The following is a 24,883-nucleotide window of genomic DNA, read 5'->3' as shown; positions in this document are numbered from 1 at the left end:
ATTGCTGCAGGTTTTAAATTCCTAACTTGTCTGAACTCCAACGTGAAGAATTCACAAGAGCCATAGACCGTACTGGTAGAGGGAGGGTATGGCTGAGTTAAGCTTTTGCTGTAAAGAAAGTGTCAGAAGTAAAAACATTTTTATAAAAAGAAAGAAGGGAGGAAGGAAAGGAAGGGAGGAAGGGAGGAAGGAAGGAAGGAAGGGAGGAAGGAAAGAAAAGAAAGAAAGAAAGAAAGAAAAAGAAAGAAAGAAAGAAAGAGAAAGAAAGAAAGAAAGAGAGGGAGGGAGGGTTGTGCAGGAAGATCACTTGCTAGATTATTTGTGATTTGAATTACATCTTCCTCCTGAAATTGTGTTTTGCAGGTACAGATGTGAAAGATGCCCTGGTAATAAGTGTTTCTACGGGAACAAAATGCATCAATGGTGAATACATGAGCGATCGTGGTCTTGCATTGAATGATTGCCACGCGGAAATTATATCTCGCCGGTGCCTGCTTAAATTTCTGTATGCACAACTTGAGCTTTATCTCAGGTAAGCTGGAGGGAAAGGGAAGATGAGCTGATCACGTGGAGCTGAAAAGGTGTCTGTGTAAAACATCCATCGTCTTAATTATTTCAATGTGAAACACTTGTCCTCTTGCAATAGGATGTTTAATTGAGAACTCAGACCCTTTGCCCTGAAGTTTGACTTAAACAAAACATGTATTCAGGTCGGTGTCAATCACGAGAGGGGAGGACAGAAAAAAATAATTGGGGATCATTTTGTAAACTACAAACACGTAAATCAAAATAATCTCCAGTGGGCTAAAGGGTGGTGGTGATTTATTTGCTGGTAAGTGCCCGAAAGCTCTTGACATCTGGGGCTGTCAAGGGCTCTCTGTGCTTGTCTCGACAGTCTTTCAATTTCATTATTTGTAATGACTGTTAGATTTATACTATAAAATTTCCAGACATCCCATGTTTGTTTTTAATGCCTATTAAGACTACCCAGCTTATTGGTTATTTATGTGTTAATGTCAGTTTTCATTCTAACTTTCTTCTCTGTTTCAGCAATAAAGAAGATCAACAAAAATCCATTTTTATCAGATCGGAGCGAGGCGGGTTTAAGCTGAAGGAGAATGTGCAGTTTCATCTCTATATCAGCACATCTCCTTGTGGCGACGCTCGAATTTTCTCACCCCATGAAGCAGCACAAGAGGGTATGACAGCAATCCTACTTGAGCAAGGGAGTTTTGAAGTATTCTTTGTGCATATACAAGTGGCACAGTTAAAATTTAGGTGTCTTCTTTCCTTTTAGTGTAGATGTGTGTTAGACAAAGATCTCTCCAAAAATAAATCTGAGCTGTTCTTCCTGTGTGGTAGAAGTTAAGTGTAGAGTGATCCACCATGTGGTCTTGAAGAGCCTGAATGCTAGCGGAGATAAGCCAGTGAGTCAGCAAGTGTTTGTACAGAACTAACCACGCTGTTTCACTGTTTCCACCTTTTCATGGCGGTTGTCTGCCTGCCCCTTTCTCGATCTCTCCATTAACTTCATGCTAACACTGTAATGCCCACAACAGAATTGAAGGGTGTGGTGGTTTCACCCTTTTGGTTTACAACCAGACACAGCCTGCTCTCTCACTCTGCCCCCCTCCAGAGAATGGGGGAGAGGATTGGAAAGAAAAGGGCAAGGAGATTCCTGGGGTGAGATAAAAACTATTTACTAATTAAATTAAAATTGTAATGATAACAACAGCAATAACAGAATATGCAAATGAGTGATGCCCAGTGCAGTTGCTCACCACCCACTGACCGATGCCCAGCCTGTCCCAGCCAGTGATCCCGGAGCAGAGACAGTCCCCAAACCCAAACCCTGGAAGAGTGAGAGCCCGAGTGATCCCCGAGAGAATTCCCTGATTTCCGGTCAGCCCTGGTTAATGTACTGACCTTGACATGATATGATCTGGGATATCTCATTGGCAGAGCCAAATGCCAATTTGGGTTTTGCTAATTACTACACATCCCCCTCCCAGTCCTAATGCAGCTGTGAACCAGCCAAACACGATGACCTTGGGCTCCAGCAGCAACTCATAACATTAGTACTTTATCAACATTCTTCTCATACCAGATCCCACACTGAAACCAAACCACAGCTATTCGAGCTGCTAAGAAGAAAATTAACTATCTGTCCTAGCAAAACCAGGTCAAAGAGCTACCTATTGCCTACTGCTCCGTTGTGGAAAGCTTGGTTTGATTGCAAACGTGTTTTAGAAGGCAGTATTTGTGAGAGCCGTTGGATGCTGCAGCTAATTTGCAAAGAGCAACAGAAGTTGTTATGCCAAGCCAGCAGTTACGCAGAAAAATACCTTTAATCACCTGTTTTTATTGTAATACTCTCTACAAAACACATGGAGAATGTTTCTCAGCTGATGTAAGTGATTTTTGTCATTTAGATCAAGGGGACAGGCATCCAAACCGCAAAGCGAGAGGACAACTACGGACAAAAATAGAATCTGGGGAAGGGACCATCCCTGTGCGCTCCACTACCACTATCCAGACGTGGGATGGCGTGTTGCAAGGAGAAAGGCTACTTACCATGTCCTGCAGTGACAAGATAGCGAGGTGAGATGTCACGATTGGTTTCTCTGCTGTTGCTTTTGTCGCTGAACAAGAAGGGAGGGTTGCATGATACCTGCAATGAGCGTGTCAGTTATCGATGGGCTCATTTCATTGCTTAGACCTAGCGTGGGGTGGCTGTAGCTCCAGTGATAAAGCTCTGATTCATCACCTGCAGTTGGTGTCAGACCTTCTGCTGGCTTCAGAGGTGAAATCATTCTCTATCATTCCAGCATTTCAAGTCGCAACAGCTTTGTTTTGTATTTATATCACTGGAAAATAGCAGAAGAATGCTTTTCCCCCCCTAAAATAGTATAACATTAGCAAAACAGTACCATAAATACATTACATTAGTTATATTTGGATAACTTCCTCTGATGATACACATCTTTGCCCCATCATCCAAAACATTCAAGGCCAGGTTGGATGAGGCTTTGAGCAACCTGGTCTAGTGGAAGGTGTCCCTGCTGATGGCAGGGGGGTTGGGACTGGATGAGCTTTAAGGTCCCTTCCAACCCTAACTAGTCTCTGATTCTATGACATCAAAGATATGTACATGTTCCATGGATAGATTTAGAGTTGCATTATTTTATACAGGGAGAAAGTGTTCCAGTTAAAAAAACCTTAATTGATGGGCACTTTTTAACTTTAAAATTATTTTACTTTTTGTTGAAATATTTTTACTGTATCTAAATATCTTGTTTTCAATACTAGTTCTTTTATTAGTATTTTATCCTATTCCTTCTTTGTTGTCCTTTTTGGCAACGATTAAAAGATTTATTTTCAAAATCATAAATGGACAAATGATCAGCTCCCAAAAAAATTTAGCAGAAGAATCAGAAGTATGGGAGAGTTGCAACAAAATTTTTTGAAATGAGTCTGTGTGTTTGCAGCCTCTGTGTTCTTACAAAATAAAAATGACAAGTTTTTCAGCTACTGATATTTTAGTTCTTTTTTAATTAAAATAGCTGCTGTTTTGTCAAGTCACAGCCTGATTCAAAATTTAAGTGTCTTAAGTTGGAACTGTCCTTGTGAACTGTCTATGCCAAATCAGAAATACGGGAGGAAGGTTATGTCATCTCTTTTTTCCCTATAGTCTTGTCTCAAGTAATCAGCATCTCTAACAAAGGAAGACATTTGACTTTAGCTTAAATCCCCCCTAACATAAATGGATAGGACCTTTCAGAAGCTAGGACAGTGGGTTGTTGAAATGTAATTTTACAAAAATGACATTCCAGTTTCTTTAATAATACTTTCAATAAAGGTCATCAAATAAATTCCCCAGCTTCATGCCAGGGATTTCTCCCAACCACCCGACCTGGTAATTGTGCTACATTCCTTTAACTTCTTTTATCATATCCTCATTGCTGTTAGTGCAGATATAAAAAATAAAAAAGCAAAGAAGTTGTTGAGCCAGAACACATTTGACTATTTTGTTGATTTTGTGTGATGCAGAACAGAATCCATCTCTCGTTTGCATAGCTAGCTGTCACCTCTCCTTGGGGCTAATGGCAATAATTTTGTTTGTGCCAGTGAAGGAAGCAAATAGAACCCTTTGACACAGAACAAAGACTATATGACGGGTAAGGAGGCCCACATTTTCATATTCTTTTTTTTCCTTTTCTTTTTTTTTTTGTTTTTTTTTACATTTCCCTGACACTTATGACCATGTTTTGTCCATTTACATTTGAGAGAATGCATTGCTCTGTAGTGTCCAGCAGTCAGTCCTCCAGTGTGCCTGAGCCCTGTGAATTTCACTGAGCTTTCACGAAGGTTCACAGTCCCAGCCTGAAAAAGTCATGGAAAAATTCATGGTGCAGGACTGCACAGGCAGGAAGACTCCTTGTAACTCCACAGCCTCATCTGTGTGGATTATATTTGTAATCCAACCTGGCTTTCCCAGCGTCAGAGCGCTTTGTTGCACTGTGCTGTCTAGCATCATCTTGAACCTGGTAGGAACTTCCAAGAAAAATTGTGAGAAAAATTTAGGACAAGTGGAAATGGGCTCCAGTTGTGGCCAGGGCAGTTGAGATGGGATGTGAGGAAGAATTTCTTTGCTGCAAGGGTTCTGAGGCATTGGAAGGGGTTGCCCAGGGCAGTGGTGGAGTCCCCATCCCTGGAGGGATTGAAGAGTGGTGTAGACACAGTGCTGAGGGACATGGGTTAGTCATAGGGGACTTGTCAGTGTTGGGTTCATGGTTGGACTCAATGATCTTAAAGGGCTTTTCCAATCCAGGCAATTCTGTGACAGACCATGTGTGGAATCCCATTTGGGTCAGAAGCATTAGAACTGGACTGTCCTAGTGTTTCAGTGCCTGGTGGCACAGCAGTACAGTGTTAGGGTGGTTTCTGTGACCAGAGTAACTCTTTTGGGACAATATACATGCATTTGTCTTAAATGTATCCTATCCTTGTTCCGTGGTACTTTATGATGCCCATTTTTGTCATTCTCCTTTTGGTGTGTTTTTCCGCCCACATTCATTTTAAGTTTTTTGGCTTTAAAGAATTACTCAACTACCCCAGAAACATTCCAGTTGTGGCTAATGTCTTACTGAGAAGAGCAAAAAAATATTTTTTTCACCTTGTTTCTTTGGTAGGAAGGCTGTAGGAATTGGGGAGAGCTTTAACATTAAGTCAAGTTGTAAAGGGGAAGTCATTGGTGCTCTTCTACTCTAAAGAAGGGAAATTATTTCTGATAATCTTGTGTGTGAAAGAACATCACGTGCCCACGCAGTGGCCTTGTTTTATGCTTATTCAGAGTGTTAAATCCAAATGGAAGCTTGTAACTCGGTCTTGCTCTTTATTTCCCCGATGGCTTTATCTTCTTGACCCTACCACCTAGTTTTTTGGGAGTGATGAAGTTGCACAAACGCATCTTAAAATCCCACACATGCTCTCTAAAGGCTGCGTGTTCTGCAGCTACGTCCATACCCATCCATCTGTCTTTGAGTTGGAGAGTTATTTCTAAGTGACAAGCTCCACGGTGGAGCCGGTGTGATTTCTGAACAGCCATAGAAAGAGCAGTTCTCCTCACCAGTTCTTAACCCAAGTGACGGTGGCCAATGTGAATGTATTCACTTTGATATGTGGTGGCTGTGTGACACCTAGGTAAAAAACCTGGGGGAAAGTGGTAGGAAACCACTACCCAAGGTGTGGCATCTAAATAACCAGATGTAGCTTGATGTAACCTCTCAAACCAGTGACCCGAGTCTTGACCCAGGCTCACTGGTATGCAGCAAATCCAGGCAACACCAGAAAAGCCTGGACAAGTCAGAGCTGTGTGGTTGTCAGCCAGGGAAAATGGATCCTCCTACCTGTAGTTACAAATCTGACCTCAGGATGAATCAAAATGTCTTTGCAAGAAGTGCTACTGTCAAAGACTACGGACTTCTTGCGCTTACTGATTTCTAGTGTGGGCCGCTGTCCGAACCACTTGACGTAGAAGAAGCTCTGACTCCACTCCACGTAAAGATATAGTTGCCTGTGTATGCTGTGGCTCAAGAAACACATGGGGTGGTCACAGAGATTCAGGTAATATCTTAAGGAGAAAAAGAGAAATCGGATTTAAAATCAGAAAAGAAATCAGACTGCAGTTAGTTGGATGAAGTCAGCTCTGCCCATTCATTCTGACAGATGATGAGAGTAGGACCAGGGAAGTTCTCTTCCCCCTGCACTGGGCACTGGTGAGGCCGCAGCTGGAGTGCTGGGTTCAGTGTTGGGCCCCTGAGTCCAAGAAGGACATGGAGGTGCTGGAGCGTGTCCAGAGAAGGGAACGGAGCTGGGGAAGGGTCTGGAGCACAAGTGTGCTGAGTTCCCTTGTGGCTGAGGGAACTGGGGGTGTTGAGCCTGGAGAAAAGGAGGCTGAGGGGAGACCTCCTGGCTCTGTCCAAGTCCCTTGGAGGAGGGTGGAGAGAGGTGGGGGTGGGTCTGTTCAACCAAGGCCCAAGGGACAGGACAAGAGGAAATGGGCTCCAGTTGTGGCCAGGGCAGTTGAGATGGGATGTGAGGAAGAATTTCTTTGCTGCAAGGGTTCTGAGGCATTGGAAGGGGTTGCCCAGGGCAGTGGTGGAGTCCCCATCCCTGGAGGGATTGAAGAGTGGTGTAGACACAGTGCTGAGGGACATGGGTTAGTCATAGGGGACTTGTCAGTGTTGGGTTCATGGTTGGACTCGATGATCTTAAAGGGCTTTTCCAATCCAGGCAGTTCTGTGATTCTGTAAAGCCCAGCTAGATGGGTGTCCATAGCAAACACATCATGACCTGCCCAGCATGGGTCTGAGTTGAAGTTGAGCAGCAGAATTGTCCCTGCACATGAATGAGGAACCAAAGCAAACTTGGTTGCAAAGGCAGACAAATGCTTGTCACCGAGCTGCAGAGGTGAAGGCCACCGCAGGGCTCTGCAAGCATCCCTGGGGATGCTGCTGGCCCCAAACTTGGCAGGCTGATCACAGCAGTCTTGGAAACCAGAAACATGCAGGAAAACCCACAGATATGGCCTCTGCAAAGCCTAGCACCTTCTGTTCAGAGCGAGCAGGAGCCTTTGGGTCTGTGGCTTCCAGCATCTCCATGGTAAGAAGCAAGTGGCCCCACATCTGGGGTGCACATCAGTCATGGGGAGCTCTCGCTTCACGTTGCAATTGGAAAGATTTTGAAATCTTGTTGGTGTCACAGTAAGGTGAGCCAGCCTTGGGGACATCTCCCCGAGACAGCTGCCGTCTGAGCTGTGCACCTCTGCCATGGAGGAGGACAGGAGGTGCACGTGAGGAGGCAACATGCGTTCTGGGGATAGTCTGACATCTTCTCACACGTTGATACCGTCTCTCCCTTGCCACCAGTTGCAAGTAAAAGATTGTCATGAACAAAATGCCTCCTAAATAATTTTCCTTTGTTCATAGTCATTGCTGGTTATAAATGACATCACTAAGAGCAGCACTTTGAGTTGTAAACACTTGTTTTTGTCAGGTTTTGCAGTCTGTCGGAAAGATACATACAGGAGGTGGGTTTAAACCTCCTCCTTCATTTTTTCAACTCGTTTTGGTAGTTGCAGGAGACTGTTCATTTTCCTGGGATGAGTTCTGACACCAGTTCCAGGTGCACACCATTGCACATGCAACATGCAGTGACTCACCTCCTCCATCCCGCTGTCTGCCTGGAAGTTCTTGAGAGTGATCCTAAGATGTTTGCTTTTAACATTCAGCTTTGCTGCTTACTGCCGTTAGACTCCCCTCATTTCTATGTTTTCTCTAAAAGAGTGCAAATAACAGAATTTCTATGCAGTTTGGGTTTGGAAAGTTCAGAGGAGAGTTTTTACCTGAAGCGTATTTTCAACCTGGGGTGGTTTTTTTGTTTGTTTGTTTGTTTCAAGAGGTGCACTAGCACACTCTGGAAAGCAGTGCTGCAGAGTTCAATATTTCTTACCTTTTCATGTGTCAAGAGTTGTAAAATCAGCTATATGGCATGAAGAAATTGAGAGACCTTTTAGGAATCAGCTGTAGATACCTTTGTCTCTGAGCACATGGTAGTCTAAAGCAGAAATGTGACAACACCACAAGGAAGAGAGGACTCCTCTTGATTTGGTGGCGATCTCTGGTTTCTCTGCCTTCTTTTTTTAATGTAGAGTGATTGAGAACAGCAGAAAGGTTGAGAAAGTGTGTCTGTCCTCCAGGTTGTTATCAACAGGATCTAAGTGGTGAATAGAGAATAAAGAAACCAGTGAGTATGATGAATGTCTGAATAAAATTCAGATTCCCCAATGCACTGCTCATCTGTAAAACCTCAGGTGAGCACTCTACACAGAGAGTATCCTCTGTGTAAATAATCAGGAGTTGAACACGGTTCACATGCATAGATCTGCAAAGGCCACTGTTGGGGTAACCATAAAGCTGGTGAGATGTGGTTTGAAAGAGCATTTCTCTGGACACTTGGGCACCAGATTACTTCCTACATGCAGTAGAGGACATGGCAAAATCTTGGTAATAGGGAAAAATTGGTCTTTTGGTCTCAGTGTAGCTAAGTGTGCATGGGGAACTGTGCTTCGTAGAGCAAAGTGGGGATACAAAGCACCCCAAGCTCTACTCCCAGGGAGGCATCTCAGCAGTGTTTCTGAATTGAAGTAGTTGAAAAAAAACTTCATCAACAAAGATGATCTCCTGGTACAACGCTGAGGGAAATTTCTCACACTAATAAACCTGATACCAAAGAAGAGAGCTGTATGTAACAATGCATTCTTTCTTCCTCATAGCAAACAGTGAATATATGAACACAATAAGGAGTTTAGAGAAGAATAATAAGAGGTTACTAAAAGCATACATGTTATATGTTGGTCAGACCAGATGTAATTTGTTGCTTCTCACACGGTTTACTCCATCTTGCATCATTTTGCTCAGAAGAGTGGCCCTGCTGAAATCATTAAGAGTATCTGCAGGAAAAGATGTAATTTTTTAATCCAGTGTCTGTTTCCTTTCTAAAAGCAAGCTAACTTTCAGCTGGACTTGCAAGTGTGCTTTTGGTAGCGTATTCTCTGATGGAGAAGGTGTTTTAGGAGACTCCCAGCACTCGTGCCTGGGTGCTGCATCTCCCTGCAGTTGGTTCTGGATCTGTGCTGTAAACTGGACTACAGAAACTGCCTCAGCAAAACACAAGGCCAGGGGGTTGGTTTTTGTTGGGTTTTTTTTAGAAAACAACAACAACAAAACCTGAATCACATCACTGATCTGACTTGATGGAGAGCTGTACCAGCAATAAAATTAGCAGACTGAGGAGGAGCAAGGTGGTGGTAGACAGAGTCCTCTTCAAGTGATGGGGTGCACACTTCGTAGCAGCAGCAGATTACAGCATCCTCTGAATGTTTGCAGCTGCTCCGTGGCCAGATAATCAGATAAAATTATCATTTCTTTTCCCTTGTCCCAGCAAAGCAGCAGTAGGTCATACATGTAGTGATGGGAACACTGAATCTCCTAATCCAGGTGCCATTGCGGTGTGTTGGCTGGCCTGTCTGAGGAAAAAGGAGAGCTGGTGTTTTGACTTGCAGCTTTTGTTTCCCTTCTCATGCTTACATACTTCTCTAGTTATTGCTAGAAGAGATTTAGAAATGTTGTTGCCTTGGCAAACATGGTGGGGCTTAAACATCACCTCAGTGAGTTCCTGGTAGAGAGTGAACCAAGTGGCTTGGTGACTCTGAATGATCTTCTTTCACCCAAAAGGCAGCTCAGAAGTGAAAAGCCAGTTCAGGATGAAGAAATATGCCTTTGGTTGAATTTTTTGAAGCCACTGAACATGCGGCTGGTGTTCAGCCACACAGGTATCCCCCTCTGCACCAGGTGCCCTGGGCTTCCCTGGCATTAGATGGCTGACTCATTGATGAAGAGCCGTTCAGCCCAACAACCGTGGTTGTTCACCATTAACTGTAATGAGATGTAAATAAACATTAGATCACCATTAACTGTAATGAGGTCTAGATCCCCCAGTTCAAATCAAGGCACCTGTGTGTAAGTGCTGGCGTTCTGGACTTAAATCCTGTGGCTCATGCTTTATATCAATATAAAAGCTTATATTTTAAATGTCAGTTTTATTCTAAAGTTTTCTAAAGGTTGAAAAAGAAAATTCATGTAGCAACTTCAAACCAGAACAGTCAGAATATATAAAAATACAGTCATAAAAAGCACTAGTTTCATGCTCAGCTAAGACAAGCATCTCAGACTTTTCCAGTGAGAAGTTTTATGTTGGACGATGTCTCCCTGCCTGCCGAAGTGGTCTTCCCCTTTGGCAAATCTCTTGTCTACACGCCTTATTTTAGGCATTTCAGTATCATGATGTAGCATCCCTGAGTTCTGCCTATGCTCGTGCTTTAGTGCTTTCCTCTGTTGCAAACGTGGTGCCATTTTCCTGCTTTAATGACAAGAAAAGGTACTGCATGAGTGTCCAGTCTGCTCTGTGATCTGCCCAGTAAGACTGGACCCGAGATCAGGTCATTTTACGTGGCAACTCTGCATTTTTGGCCATAGCCACTGCAGGAGAGATTTAAACTGCTGAATTAGTGATGTGATGGGAGAGTTGTCTTCTGTTAGCACTTTCTTAAGCCATCAGATGCTCCTCAATGAGGACTGTGCCACAGCCAGGGTCTGTGTCCGCTCTACTGCAGCGTGGAAATGTTCATTTCTGTGTTAGAAACTGCATCTGAGCCTTGGCAGGTTTGTGTTTGTAAGCTAGATTTAAGTTGCTTTAGAGACTTAACTCTTTTCTGATACTGTTTTTAATGTGAAGAAAAAAATCCTTTGTTTGATTGTTTCACTGGAAAGGCACATAATTAAGTTTTCTGTAAGAAATTTTGCTTTTTCTGCTCTGCACCTCGCAGTTTGTAGTGAAATACAGAATTTGGCCCATTAACTTCCAAAGAAGTTGTTGTTTCAGTAGATGTTAGTACTGGACGGACAGCATTTGTTGGCGTGCATTCTGACAGTTTGTGCTTGTGAACTGGAAGGACAAACCAGTTTTACCATTTCAGGAGGCAATGCCTGTGGCCTTTCGAAAACTGATGCGTGGTTTCATGTAGCTTCTTCTCAGTTTATATCTATAAAGGGTTTTTTTTTTAGTGCATGTGCTAGTGGAAGTGAGAAATTACTGTTTGACAGAAAGAAGTGCAGTGTAAAAAGGACAGTAAGAAAGTCTCTGCGCTGTCCTTCCTTTTGACTCTCTTGTAATCTGCAGAACTTAGAGTTTCATCTTTACCTCTGCATTACTAGTTTCTACAGATAACTATATGATCTTTTATTATAACAATTGAAATTGAAATTTAAAGCTAGTTTTATAAACCTAACCACCACCCAACTCTGCCTAATCAGCATGAAGAGCCTGAGGCTTTGGTTTGTGTGGATGGTTTCTGCAGACCTTGTCGTCGCAGCCATCCAGCCGCTCTGAATCCAGCACTCATGAGCACACAGTGGTCACCGTGACACCCCAGGGAAACACACAGGCATGTAGCTTTTCTGATACCAGTTCACACGGTTCACCTTGCAGAAGCTTGTTCAAGTGTCCGCACTCCTCCTCCTTCTCTTTTAATCAGAAGTAGTTTAGCAAGACAAACTTCAGCTTTCATTTTCTGTGCCGGAGGAGGTCAGCAAGCGTAGGAGGAAGCAGGAAAACACAGGCTCTGGAAGTACTGAAGATTGAAGCAAGGAAAAGAGACTGGCAAAGGTTTTATTTAGGGAGCTAGGATTTGCCAGAGGAATGCTTTAGCCTTTTTGGAAATGTCCATCCTGTTACTCAAGTCCTGTTCATGGAAAGTAAAATGTGCTGTGCCTGACTGAAGAAAGCTCAGTCTGAGTGTCTGCAAGTTTCAGACACACTTGTAAGACCTCAGTTTGCAATGTTTAGTCTTGAATTCTTTCCAGATGTTTCTTCCATAATATTATCTGTGTCTCTAGTGGTCCATATGCTTCTCTAGGCTTGATGTAGGTAGTACTGCAAATAACAAGAAAATACTGTTGTGATTCATTTGGCACTTGAAACATCTCTGTGCTTACAAAATTCTAGTCATGGTAAGGTCCTTAGAAAGGCATCTTGACCCTGGGAAGCAATAATTTTCACTTGATATCTTTACTCTGACGTTTGGTTGCTGATTGTATTTTCAGTGCCTTATTCAATGTAAAATATACCTTATTTTTTATTAGCACGGTATTTTTACTCATTCATTAGGGCCAGCTTTTTTAACGACAGGTGAGTAAGCTAATGCACATTGCCTCTGTTTCCATCCTCAGTGAAGATATGCAAAGAAGTTGTTTCCTTGGATCGCAATTTTTGTTTTCCCCCCCTTTTTTTTAAGCATTTTTTAAGTCTTGCAGCCAACAAGTGTAGTCCAGGTTTCGCAGTAGTGAAGCAGTTGTGGTAGATAGTTTCTAGCCTGATGTGTAGCCACACCGTCCCAGCACAAGCTGCAAGAAACACTGTTAGCAACATCCGAGTTGCCTGTTTTCCTAGGGGAACCTTGCAACCCGGTTTAGGATGGACCTTTTAATAAGGGCAATCATTCTGTATGAGCACGAGAGCTTCCGTTGTGCTCCTCTGTTTTGTTCAAGCACCAAAAGAAACTCCCCTGCTCCTTCTGTCTGGGTGTTGCAGTTGTACTTGAGTATGCTATTTTAATAGTGCCTCGGAGACAAGGACAGTGAAAATACTCTGCAGGAGACCTTGAGGTTTTAAAAAGTACTTTGTATGACTGTTCCATACAGATTGAGAGCCAAAACTTGATCAAATTAATACAACTACAAAAAAACCCCCAGACCTTCAGTATATAGCTCCCGTGCATGCTACATCCCTGCCACTGGCCTCGATCCAGCATCGGTCACAGTGCAGTGACCTGCAGGTCCAGTGTAGGTGCAGACAGGGGTTTCTGGTTGGGGTCTGTGAAGCAGATGAAGTGAGCAATATGCACTGTTTGCATGTTTTCAGATTCAGTTTTCTCCCTGCCCGTGGATATTGCAAGCAACTGCTTATGTCCTTTCTGGCAGCAGGATGTGGACAGTTTGGTTAGGGTGTCAAGGACAAGCTTCCCCTTTATGGTGAGGAGGTGCTGAGGTCTTGCAAGCACAATCCCTTTTGAGTTCTGGGAAGGATGGTTTGCCCACTGCCAGGTGTCTTCTGGAGGCATCAGCTACTGTTTTTGACTGAGGATCTCGCAGTTTGGCTTTCTCTGATTGAATGATCCTGTCCATCTCTGTCATTAGGCTGCTGGAAAATGCATCACCAGACATGTTAGTGGGGAAGTCAAGTTGTAGAGTCTGCTCCTGAAGCGGATGCTGACAGTAGACCTTTTGCCATAGGTCATCTTACTCAGGGTTTTGTTGAGCATCCCATAAGCTGATCTCTGAAATTCTGGCAGGTGTCACAGCTGTTAGGTGTCACTAACTACCGTTAGTCATGTGCTGGTCAAGAGGAAGGGTTGAAAGTCTGGTCCATTGTGATTGACTGCTATTATGTCTGGCAGATGTTACTTGTTCCACTAAAAAGAAAGTATTTTTTTTGTTTTTTTTGTTTTGTTTTTCCCTCCCTCTTAGGTGGAACGTATTGGGTATTCAAGGAGCCTTACTTAGCCTCTTTGTGGAGCCAATTTACTTCTCTAGCATCATCTTGGGGAGTTTATATCATGGGGATCATCTATCCAGAGCCGTATACCAGAGGATAGCAGAGATAGAAGATCTACCACCTCTTTATACACTCAACAGACCTTTACTTAGTGGCAAGTATCTAATGGAGAAGGCCGTGCCGGTAACTAAGTCTGTTCCAGTAGCAATGTGATTTTGCAGTTCTCAAAACCTTGCAAATTATGTACTGTGAGTAAACTGCTTTCTGGTTACAACAGAGGAGTTATGGTCTAACCCTGTTATAGATACTCGGTCAGAAATATCATAGGAAGGACCCTTTGTGAGTTAAAAGGTGGAAAGAAGTGGGCTATGAACCTTTGGATGCTATTTTAACTTAATTGCTGTTTGGAGCATGCCCTAGCAAGTGAGGCAAGGTGAAGGTTTAGTGCAACCTCTTCCCACCCATGAAATAGTGTCTTAGCTCTCACTGTCACTTCTCTTGCCATTGCAGATATTTGTTGAACGGCCACCTCATTGATCAGTATGCCAAGATTTGGTTCACAATTTCCAGATCAATAACCAACTAAAAATGGATGGAGAGAAGAGCTGAGCTGCCACTGGTTGTGTTTCATTTTTATCACCAATCTCTGTTGGATGCAGCATTAGCTTTAATTAGCATGGCACCCAAATTGTTTATGTGACCCAATAATCATAGTATTTTAATTTTCACTTTGTAGGTTAGTGCACAAATGCTGTGTTCAGAGCCCAGTGGCACATTCTTTGGGAATATTTTTAATAGAGTATTCAAAATACCTGACAGACAGCAATATGGCAAGCCCCAGCCGGGGTAGTTAGCAGTTGTCTTCTGCAGCTCCTCTTGAACATTTAAGTACCGGTCTTTGGCTTTGTGCTGATCCTAGCTAGGCTCTACTGGGGCTCAGAGGAATGGCAGGAATTGAATTAACAGACTGTAACTTCTAATTGAGCTGTGGCTTTCCAAGGAAAGTTCTGAAGTGTCTTAAATTCGCAAACTGCTAGTTGACAGTAACGCTGTGAAAGCTTTAAATCAGAAATCTCCCATCCTCCCTCTCACGGCGTGCGTTGCTGTGTTCTGTAGAGCTTGGCTTTTGGCATGTGGCTGTTTATTTTCGAGGGGGAAAAAAAAAAAAAAGCTCAGCATTTTAAAGAACGTGTAAAGTTTGACATGAATTTTTAAAATAGATTTAAGGAGGGAAGGGAGAAAAGAGCATATTGAACAACACAGCATTTCTTTAGATAAGAAAGATAATTCATCAGGATTCCCCGAACTAGGACATATTCAAAAGTTAAGCAATGGATTTGTTTTTATATTAACAAGTAACAGTTGCAACACTCACAGTACCATATATTGAATCGTTGCATGGGCATAGTAGCTGATGTATGGATTATTTCTACCTCATTTGGGGAATTTTTATCAATTCTTCAAGACAGCAGGTTTGAGGTGGAGTGGGAGGAGTTTTTATTATCCTTTTCAAAGCGCATAATAGTACCTTGTCTTCTTAAAAAGCATCTCTCTGCGATACTGGTGCCATCTATTTGCCATGAAATAGCACCATCTGTTTGAAGAGTTCCTCTGGGACTCGCTGAGCAGAAGAGAGAGTTCAGAAACGTTCTCAGCTGTTGAGTTTTCATGAAAAGACACATCTCAAAAATGTACGGGAAGCTGGTTTGGGAGGGTGGGTGGAGAATTGTGTTGATGGATTTTCTTCTGCTGGTTCAGTCTTGAAAGCTACTCTTCTAACCCATGCTCTTGGCTTCACCTGGGGTGTTTGTGTCACCATCCATCTGCTCTTCTGCTTCACACATTTTACATCATATTTGTACCTGGAATAAGCACTGCAGAAATACCCGTCCCCAAATCTTATGTTCTTCATGGTATCAAACAAACAACTGTGTGATGGTGACTCATTTCTACCAGAGGTGACTCTGATATAAATTAATTTCTCATTTATACCAGATAATGACTCATTTCTACTCATTTCTCAACTAAAAGAGGAATAGCTGTGTTTCCCCACTGTCTCACCTGTTTAGCTGAGAAAATACTGTAAAAACTGGGGGGTTTTTTCCTATTATAAAACAAGTTTTCTGTGTGCAGGGACAATTGCATTAAGTCAGACAGAGTTATTATTATCTACTGCTAAAATTTGTCTTTTCGTTCATCTTTCTTTCCTCATAGGAGATTTTCTACTTCTACTTCCTTTTCCCAGCAAGTGAAATGTGAACGTGCATATCAGAGTAGCTGCTTTTCAGCTAGGGAATGTGGGAAACCCGAATGTCGGTAGAAAACTCCCTCTCCCTGCTGACTCTGGGAAGCCTTTTGGTTGCAGGACCCAGCTTTTTGGCAAGCCTTTAGCACCGCAGCACTGAGGGCATGTGAGGTCTCACAGAGAATTGGCCAGCTCACTGGAAGAGAAGACAGGTTCGAATCTTGCGAATTTCTAGAATAATCTGAAAGGAGAATGATTTCTCAATCAAATAGAATGAGGAGGGTTGTATAAATCAGCCAATAACAAAGTGCCAATCTGCACAGACTCTTTTTGGAGACACTGTGGGAGGCAGGCACGAAGGAGTTCACCTGGCGTGGAAGTAGGGTGGCAGAGCTCAGCAGATACTCCACTCAGAGAATCAGCCCTGGAAAATCCTTGAGAGCAGAAGTCACTAAATATAAGAGAACCCATTACATATAGAAGACAAGCTCTTCTTCACTGGAGGCAGCTGGTATGAACCAGATTTCATCAGGCATCTGACCTGATGGTTCCTGCTGCTGGTAGGTGTGCTCAGATGCCCCAAGCCCAAGGGCCTGGGTTAACGGCATCCGCTGGGGCTATGACCACGGAGCAGACGGCAGGCTGAGCCCTGATGCGCTCTCATGTCTGTGGTAGCTACTCAACCAAACCCTGAACTGTACTATAATGTTTGCTTTTGTGGACAGTGCCTTTTTTTTGGCTGTGATTATAATATTAATAGGGGCAAAGTTTTCCCTGGTTTGATGTCTGGTCAGTTGATATTTTCTTTTACTTTAGTTTCTCTAGAGCTTCCTCTTTCACAAGAGTATTGTCAGAAACTACGTTGTTGGCGGTTTTGACCTGTTCCTCGTGGTGCTGCTGACAGGTATTTCCTATTTCAGTTCTTGGATGAAACATCCTGGAGCAGTGTCACATCTAATGATTATCCTGTCACCAGTGTAAGAACTGTCTTAGGTAAGAACAAGATCTTAAGGTTCGATCCAACCAGCCCAGTACTCTTGCCCACAGTGAGGTGGTTTCGGCTGCAGCTAAGACCACACAGTCCTTCACTCACTGCCAGCCACCTGGGGAGAAGGAGAGAGAAACACAATGAAGGGATTGTGGGTCAAAATGAGGACAGGGAGGGCTCAGTCACCAGTGATGGTCAAGGGGAAAACAACTCAAGTTGGGGAAGAAAAATCCATTTAATTAGTTCCCAATCAATCAGAGTAGGACAGTGAGACACAACAACCACATCTGACAGCACCTTCCCCCGCCCCTCCCTTCTTCCCGGGCTCCCATCACTGTGCTCCCCATTTCTCTCCCTTCTCCCCCAGGGCACAGGGACAGGGAATGGGGGTTCAGTCAGTTGGTCTCTGCTGCTTTTCCCGGCATGAGATCCCTCCCGTGGGGTAAAAGAGTCCAGGAACAAAGTGTTCCAACGTGGCTGCCCATGGAGTCATGGACCTCTTTGGGCTCAGCTCCTGGATCTGGCATGGGGACGTCCATGGGCTGGAGATGGGTCTCCGGTCCAGCACATCTCTTCCCCCTGGCTCTGGGGCCTTCTTGCTCCTCATGAGCTCTCAAAGTCACACCTGCCCTCAGGCTCAGCTTTCTGCTGCAGTGTGGAGTCCTCCATGGCCTACACATGGGTATCTGCTCTGCTGTTGAATCTTCAGGGGCTGTAGGGGACCTCATTGACCATCTCCTGCTCTTCTTCATGCTGATCTGGGTGTCTGAGGTTCTCACTCTCCCCTCTTTCCCCTCTTCCTCCTTCCTCTTTTTGTTCAGGACAATAGTCTCTCCTGATGATTCTCTCTCGTTCCTTTTCAGACCTCTTCTTCCCCTCATAAATACGGATTCACAGAGTCATTTCCCTGTCACTGACTGGCTCAGCCTGGGCTGGAGACAGGTCTGCCTTGGAGCCAGGGGAGCTTCTCAAAGCTTCTCACAGAGTTCATCACTGCAGCTCCTTCCCCTGCTACCAAAAATCACCCACACAAACCCAATACACACAGGTAGTTAGGCAGTGAAAAGCAGAAGAAAATAGTAAGCCTCTGGCAGATACATCCTAAGAATTGCAGCAGTGATCTGTGGATCAGGAACATCCTGATGATGATCTCAAAGGTCTAGTCAATGATCTCAAAGGTCTTTTCCAACCAAACGATTCTATGATCCCAAGTCAGGGATTGAGTGTCTTTGTGTTTAGAAATCCTTAACAGGTCTTCCATTCATGAACTCCTGCTTTTGTTTTTTGAACTGGTTTAAACATTTTACCATCTGCAGCCTCCTTTAGTTAGGAGGACTGTAGGACATGTAAAGATCTGTGCAATGGAATAAATTCTGAGTGATATTCTCTAAATAGCTTAATTATATCAATTTTCAAAGGAGAATAAAATATTTTACTTTCTAGCCCGGCTTTCTCTCCCATTTCTGTTTTTAGCCTATTGTGCTATGTTCATGTCTGGATTTTGAGGAGGAAGTTATGGTCCACCTAAAGTGTTATCAGACACTTTGCTTTTGAGATAACCTTTACTCCCTGTCCATGCTACCCATGATCCACCTTCAGGGACTCCTTTGTCATCTCTCCAGGGTTGATGCAGATAATGAAGCAGTTGAAGAGGGTGTTGTTATTTAAGTCCATTTGAAATTCTGAGTCTGTTTTGGGTTATTTATTTATTTATTTATTTATTTAATTCCTCAAAATAACCTAAGGAATGCAGTTGTATAATTGCCATGGGAACGTAGTGCATCGTGGATGTTCAGCTTCCTCATCTTTATTCGATTTGCTTATGTGGTTGCTTGTGATGTCATGGGTGTTTGAGTAGCTGAGAGGACAGGAGCAGGCACCTGGCTTGTGCAGGTGCTTGTGACATCATCACAGGTGTTTGACCAGCTGGTAGGGCAGGAGCAGGCTCAAGGAGCAAATGGTGTTTTGCAGTACTCGATGAATTAGATCTGATTGTGGTGCTTGTTCAGTGGTGAATGGAATGAAAGCAAAGGTAATAGTATAGATATCATTAAATTAAAGAAAAAAATACGACTGACCTGCTTGTTGTGTGGTAGCAATTTCTCATCCCTCTTGCCTCAGTAGTTTCAGTAAAAACAATTTTTAATTAAGAGATTTTTCAGCATGGGTCTGTTTCACATAAGCTTCACAAAAGCAGCCTGAATTTGTATGCTTTTGGAGACTCGAGAGTTCATACTTGTTTTGTGTGCACCCCAAATTTATGATTTATTAGATGTGCAAGCCCAAAATTTCATATTTATTAGGTGTTTAGGTGCAAGCTTCATGTTGTGTGACTCATGGAATGGCAGCATTTCCACTTCAGTGGCACAGGGCAAGTTGTGTTGTGCCTGATCAGCTCCAGTTTTCATGAGGTGTGACGTGCATGTTCGTTGCTAGCTGTTCAGAAGGACTGCAGAAGTTGGGATGATGATTTTCTGACATTCATCCTAAAGCCCTGTTCTTATAGAATCATAGAATGGTTTGGGTGGGAAGGGACCTTAAAGCTCATCCAGTTCCAACCCCCCTGCCAGCAGCAGGGACACCTTCCACTAGACCAGGTTGCTCAAAGCCTCATCCAACCTGGCCGAGAACACTTCCAGGGAGGGGGCATCCACAACTTCCTTGGGCAACCTGTTCCAGTGTCTGACCACCCTCACAGTGAAGAACTTCTTCCTTCTGGCTGGGTCTTTGTCAAGTATTGCAAACATGGTGTTCTTGATGGTACCTGCTGAGCAGGGACCACTGTCCACCCTCCCAGCTTGGTCAGTGTGTGGATCCCACATCCCCACTCACTGATTTACAGATCAGTGGGTGTAGATCCGTGGCATCCTGCTGTATTTTATCTCTTGGATGCACCTCTCCTAAAAGAAATCAGAAGAGAGCTCTTCAGGAAACTTTTGTTCCGATTCTCAATTTTTTCAGCTTATATTTTAAGAAAATGGGGAAGGGTAGTGTTATTTTTTATTATTTACTTATTCACTTAATTACTGGTTATCTGTCACAGTGACCAGGTTGATGTAAACCGAGTGTAAAAATAAAACAACTGCTGGAAGTTCAATGCGATTGATATTTCAAAATGTTTATTTATTAAATGAGGAATTGATTCTAGTAAGCAAACTGAATTTCACTGAATTGTTCAGAATTCGTAGGTCTCACGTGCTTGGGTGCCTGAGATTGGCTTAACTTTGTTTATTAGTTCATGTTTCAAATATCATCAAGAAGCGCCTCCTGCTGCAATGCTTCTGTTCAATTCACCTAGCATAACCTCGGAGAAGATTTGAAATAGGTTCTCAGTGAGAGTTGTGTTAAAGTAAAAATGGGATCTTTAGTTATTAGAAAGAAAAAAATTGCTGGAAGTCGAGAAGTTTCTTTATTCTCTCCTGGAGAGACAACTGAGATATTGTAAAGGTAGAACTTTGCCGCCCCTGTAATGTCTGTGGGACCAAACCCAACGTGCTCCTCAGCTTTTCCATAGCACGTGTGACCCAAGCGCCTGGTCCTGGCTGCTGCTTGCGGGTGCGGGAGAGGGAGGAGCTGCCCGTGGGTGGCAGTGGCTGCCGTGACCTTCGAGCGTGGTCCTGCAGCCTTTACATACATACAGTGCATCTCTGCAGCGTCAGGGTGCTGTGGGGGAATGAATCCTGCCGTAGGCAGCCAGCCCTGCTTCACACTGGGGTTAGACTTCTGCTGGCTCTGCTTCTCCATCAGTGGAGATGCAGCTGTATTTGGGAGGGGTCGCACAATTTAACAGCTGAGCAAAATGATCCAGGTCCTCTCTTGAGTCCTGTGGTTGGACGTTTCTGGGCACTGTAAGTAGCAATGGGCATGTAAAGCAGGGTGGCAACTGAAGCACAGCCAGATTTATGCTGAAAGACTTCAATGTGTGACAGTTCTGGCTTTCTGTGAAGGACACTGAGGGTAAAGCTCGCTTTGTCTAACAGAGTCCCACAGCATCAGTGCCGCTGCCTGTGCTGGTCATGCAGTGCCCTGGTGTAGTCTGCAAGAAGGAGAAATAGGTCATAGAACCATAGAATCACCAAATGTTGTGAGTTGGAAGAGACCCACAAGGATGATGGAGTCCAACTCCTGTCCCTGCACAGGACAAGCCCAACATTCACACCATGTCCCTCAGGGCCTTGGCCAAATGCTGCTGCAATCTTGTCAGGCTTGGTGCCATCAGCACCTCCCTGGGGAGCCTGTTCCAGTGCTCCACCACCCTCTGCCTCAAGAACCTTTTTCTCATGGCCAACCTCACCCTCCCCTTTTGATGAAAAGCACTCGACAGCTACTGAAATGTGGGCACCTTCATGCATTGGTTTGCAAGACATCCTGCCATCTTGTACCACTGCTAACCTAACCTGATGGACCTAACTCCATTTTTATGAAGGAAAGTGAAAAAGCACGTGGTGGGCACTTCTGAAGAGGCACGACCTCTCCAAATAAGACTGTAGTCCAGAGTTGTTAGCTGAATTGTAACTGTGTGTTGAAATGTGACCAGGGTTCATAGTTTCGCACCCATTTTGAAATGAGATGAGCTGCATGCACCTAAACTTTTCCAACAGCAGAATGAAAGGGAATTGATTGGAGAGTTACAACTGCCAAAACTTTGCAGTATCTGCTTTCCTACACTCACCTAGTCCAGCTCCTGAGCGGGCTCTGAGAGCAGCAGTTTCTTGTGCAGGAGCAGAACAACTTTTTTTCTGCTTTATAATTATTTGCAGGTTAATAATTAGTTCATTGGTTTGCCCTGTAAGCAAGACCAGATCCTCCTGAGATGAAGGTGGCAATGTGCTCATGTTACTGTCCCCTCGGACCCTTGCAGTGGTCCCATCCACTGAGAAGGCTGGTCTCTTTCCTCTGCTGAGGAAACTGGTCTCTCATGGCTCCAGCAATGCCTACTTGCCCTGCTAGGAAGGACAGGAGAGAGCACTTTAGCCATGATGAGAATGAGATGTGCATGGTGATATTCTCCATGAGTCGGTGGAAAATTGACAGGAGAATAGCCTCAGAGTACAAGATCCACTTGTAAGGCTGCTTAGCGGTGTGATTTCAGTAGCTCTGTTGGATCTCTTATTCCCCAGTAAAAACAAAAACCAGGAGTTTGCGTTTACCCTTGGCACTGAACATCACTTTTCTTTCAGGTATTAGCAACGCAGAAGCCCGTCAGCCAGGGAAAGCGCCAAACTTCAGCGTGAACTGGACAGTAGGAGACACTGGCCTTGAAGTTATTAATGCTACAACTGGCAAAGATGAAATGGGTCGTGCATCTCGCCTTTGTAAGCATGCCTTTTACAGCCGCTGGATGCGTATTCATGCCAAGGTACGTCCTCCAGAGCGTTAGATTTTCCATTTCTTCTGAATTCCTTAATGAAATGCCTGTGCGTGCTGTTTTCTGTGTTGAGAAGCTGCTTCCTGAGCCTGACGTTAGCTACTACTCCATGTAGTAATGGAAAAGAACAATGCATTTGTTTAGCATAGTCTTTAATTTGATGATGAAAGGTCCAAAATGCATTCAAAGATCTAATAATCCTTGGTTTATAGCTAAGTAGACAAAGGGTACTATCTCCTTTGAGCTTGCCTTCTCATTTTGATTTATTTGGAAGGATAATCCCAGTTTCACGGCAATCAAACCTACTGAGGTTTGGCTCAGTCCTCTCTTAGAAAGAAAAGCTACAAGAAAGTATCTTATCAGTGGCTTTTCAGTGTCTAGATTTCTTCTGCTGAAGGAGGTTGATAATCCAGAGAAAGCCAAAAGCAGGCTTGCTGGGGTGAGACATGTCACGGAATCACAGAATTGCCTGGATTGGAAAAGCCCTTTAAGATCATCGAGTCCAATCATTGATCCAACACTGACAAGTCCCCGTCTAACCCATGTCCCTCAGCACTATGTCTACACCACTCTTCAATCCCTCCAGGGATGGGGACTCCACCACTGTCCTGGGCAACCCCTTCCAATGCCTCAGAACCCTTGCAGCAAAGAAATTCTTCCTCACATCCCATCTCAACTGCCCTGGACACAACTGGAGCCCATTTCCTCTTGTCCTGTCCCTTGGGCCTTGGTTGAACAGACCCACCCCCACCTCTCTCCACCCTCCTCCGAGGGACTTGGACAGAGCCACAAAGTCTCCCCTCAGCCTCCTTTTCTCCAGGGAAGTGCCTCTCCCAAGAGTGGCCCTGCCAGGACGTGGCGTGGTGCTGCGGAAGGACTCGCTTTGCAAGAGGCAAACGGTGCAGTTGGGCGCGGGGAAGCTGGGTGCAGAGCCGTGGTGGCTGGAAGGAGCAGTGCTGTCACTTGTCTGCCTTTGCCTGAACATTTGGCTTAGTAGTTCATTACCTTGTTTTAATAGCAGTTGTAATAACTTGGTCACTCTCAAACTGTTGGGCTTAATAGGTTCTTGTCTCTCTTCTTTTCTCGTCTTTCATCCACGCAGCTTTCCTCCAGCTTGCGCTCAAAGATCCTCAAGCCCAACCTGTACCACGATACCAAGCAAGGAGCCACTGAGTATCAAACTGCCAAAGAGTGTCTGTTTAAAGCATTCCTGAAGGCAGGACTTGGAGCCTGGGTAGAGAAGCCCATAGAACAAGATCAGTTTTCTCTCACAGCCTAATCCACAGACTTCACATCACTTTGGAAAGGGGTTTGTTCTGGAAATTCCTGGTGTCCAGCATTGCTTTCTGGCATCTCCACAGCTGTCAAAACATCTTTTTACTTGTTTGGATTTGGGTTTTTTCCCTTTGCTTTTTGGAAACTTCATAGTAACAGTTTCTGTTTTGCCTAAGTATTGAAACTCCATGATGATCTGACGCATAATTGTATATTTTGTTATGGGAAAGTAATTTCTGGTGTATTTCTAGAAATACTTTTACTGTAGAAAACTTGCAGTAAGGCTGTCCTTACAGTATACAATGACTCGTTTTTTCTGGGTTAAAACAACTTCTTTTTTTTAATTCAATGTCATCAAGTGCATGAAGAAATGAAAGTTTCTCTAGGTTTTACACCACACTTTTAGGAAGTAGCTTAATTTTTTTTAAAAGAAAATAGGTGACAAAGCTGATTCTACTCCTCTGTTAACTTGTTTTTGAACTGCAGATATAGCGTATAGACCACAGAGCCAGAAGGGAGTCTGGACAGCTAGTTTTTCCCCACTTCCTTGCTCTTTGAAACCAGCTGCTGAAAATTTCATGTCTTTGATGTATGTATTTATTAGTCTGTGACCCAGTTTTTAACATGCAGCTTTTTATTCTGTTTTTAAAAATACATTTACCTCCCATTTACACACATTGTGAAGTCTTCATTTTTTTTACCATTGTAAACTGGAAACAGCAAAATAAGTTTAGAGGTTTAGTCTAACGTGCAGAAACCTGTTTAGAAGTAGATGATTTGTATGTCCCAGGAACTCATCAGAATACCATCGTAACTGTAACAGTAATATGACAACTTAAAAAAAAAAAAACAATTGCTCATTTTAAGGGCACTAAGCCTGAATTGCTAAAAACAGTCACTTGCCGGGTATTAATTGCTCTCCTCGTGAAGAAATGAAAAGCTCTTGTATGGACAAAAAGTTGTTAAAACTTCTCTCCTGTGAGTTACAGCTCCTCTCACCCAAGTTGTTGTGTTTCTTAGATTTCATTGCCTTCTGGCTTTACACGTGTGATTGTTTTCATCAAGCTAATTAGGTAAGTTCTCTCAAATGCGCTTTCGTTTGCTTTGATGATAACTTAGAAAGGTGTTTTTCCTAAAGATGTAGACACTTCTGCTTTATGTAAAAATGTAAGATAGAAGGGAAATACTATGAGCTCAGTTTGATTAACTGGTCTATAGAAGGCATTTTTAAAAACACTTTTTAGTACATGATGTTTAGAAGCGATGAGACAATGTCTGGTGTCGCTTCTTTGCTCACACAGTGTGTGTCCAAACACATCCCTTGGCTCATGCC

At 43.6% G+C, this 24,883-nt stretch overlaps 1 protein-coding gene across 1 annotated transcript; it reads left to right on the top strand.

The window, feature by feature from the left end:
- Nucleotides 1-345: 345 nt before the first annotated feature.
- LOC104522920 (double-stranded RNA-specific editase 1) lies at nucleotides 346-24,221 on the top strand. Its single transcript, XM_010165337.2, has 6 exons — nucleotides 346-532; nucleotides 1,051-1,199; nucleotides 2,433-2,601; nucleotides 13,647-13,828; nucleotides 22,088-22,266; nucleotides 23,378-24,221. The coding sequence occupies exons 1-6, from the start codon at nucleotides 432-434 to the stop codon at nucleotides 23,552-23,554; spliced, it is 957 nt and encodes a 318-aa protein (XP_010163639.2). The 5' UTR covers nucleotides 346-431; the 3' UTR covers nucleotides 23,555-24,221.
- Nucleotides 24,222-24,883: the final 662 nt, after the last annotated feature.

The sequence above is a fragment of the Antrostomus carolinensis genome, unplaced genomic scaffold (genome assembly GCF_000700745.2).
Source record: "Antrostomus carolinensis isolate BGI_N321 unplaced genomic scaffold, ASM70074v2 scaffold7073, whole genome shotgun sequence".
Taxonomy (NCBI): Eukaryota; Metazoa; Chordata; class Aves; order Caprimulgiformes; family Caprimulgidae; genus Antrostomus; species Antrostomus carolinensis.
Note: the sequence above shows the minus strand (reverse complement) of the source record. Positions and strands in the feature narration are given on the sequence as shown.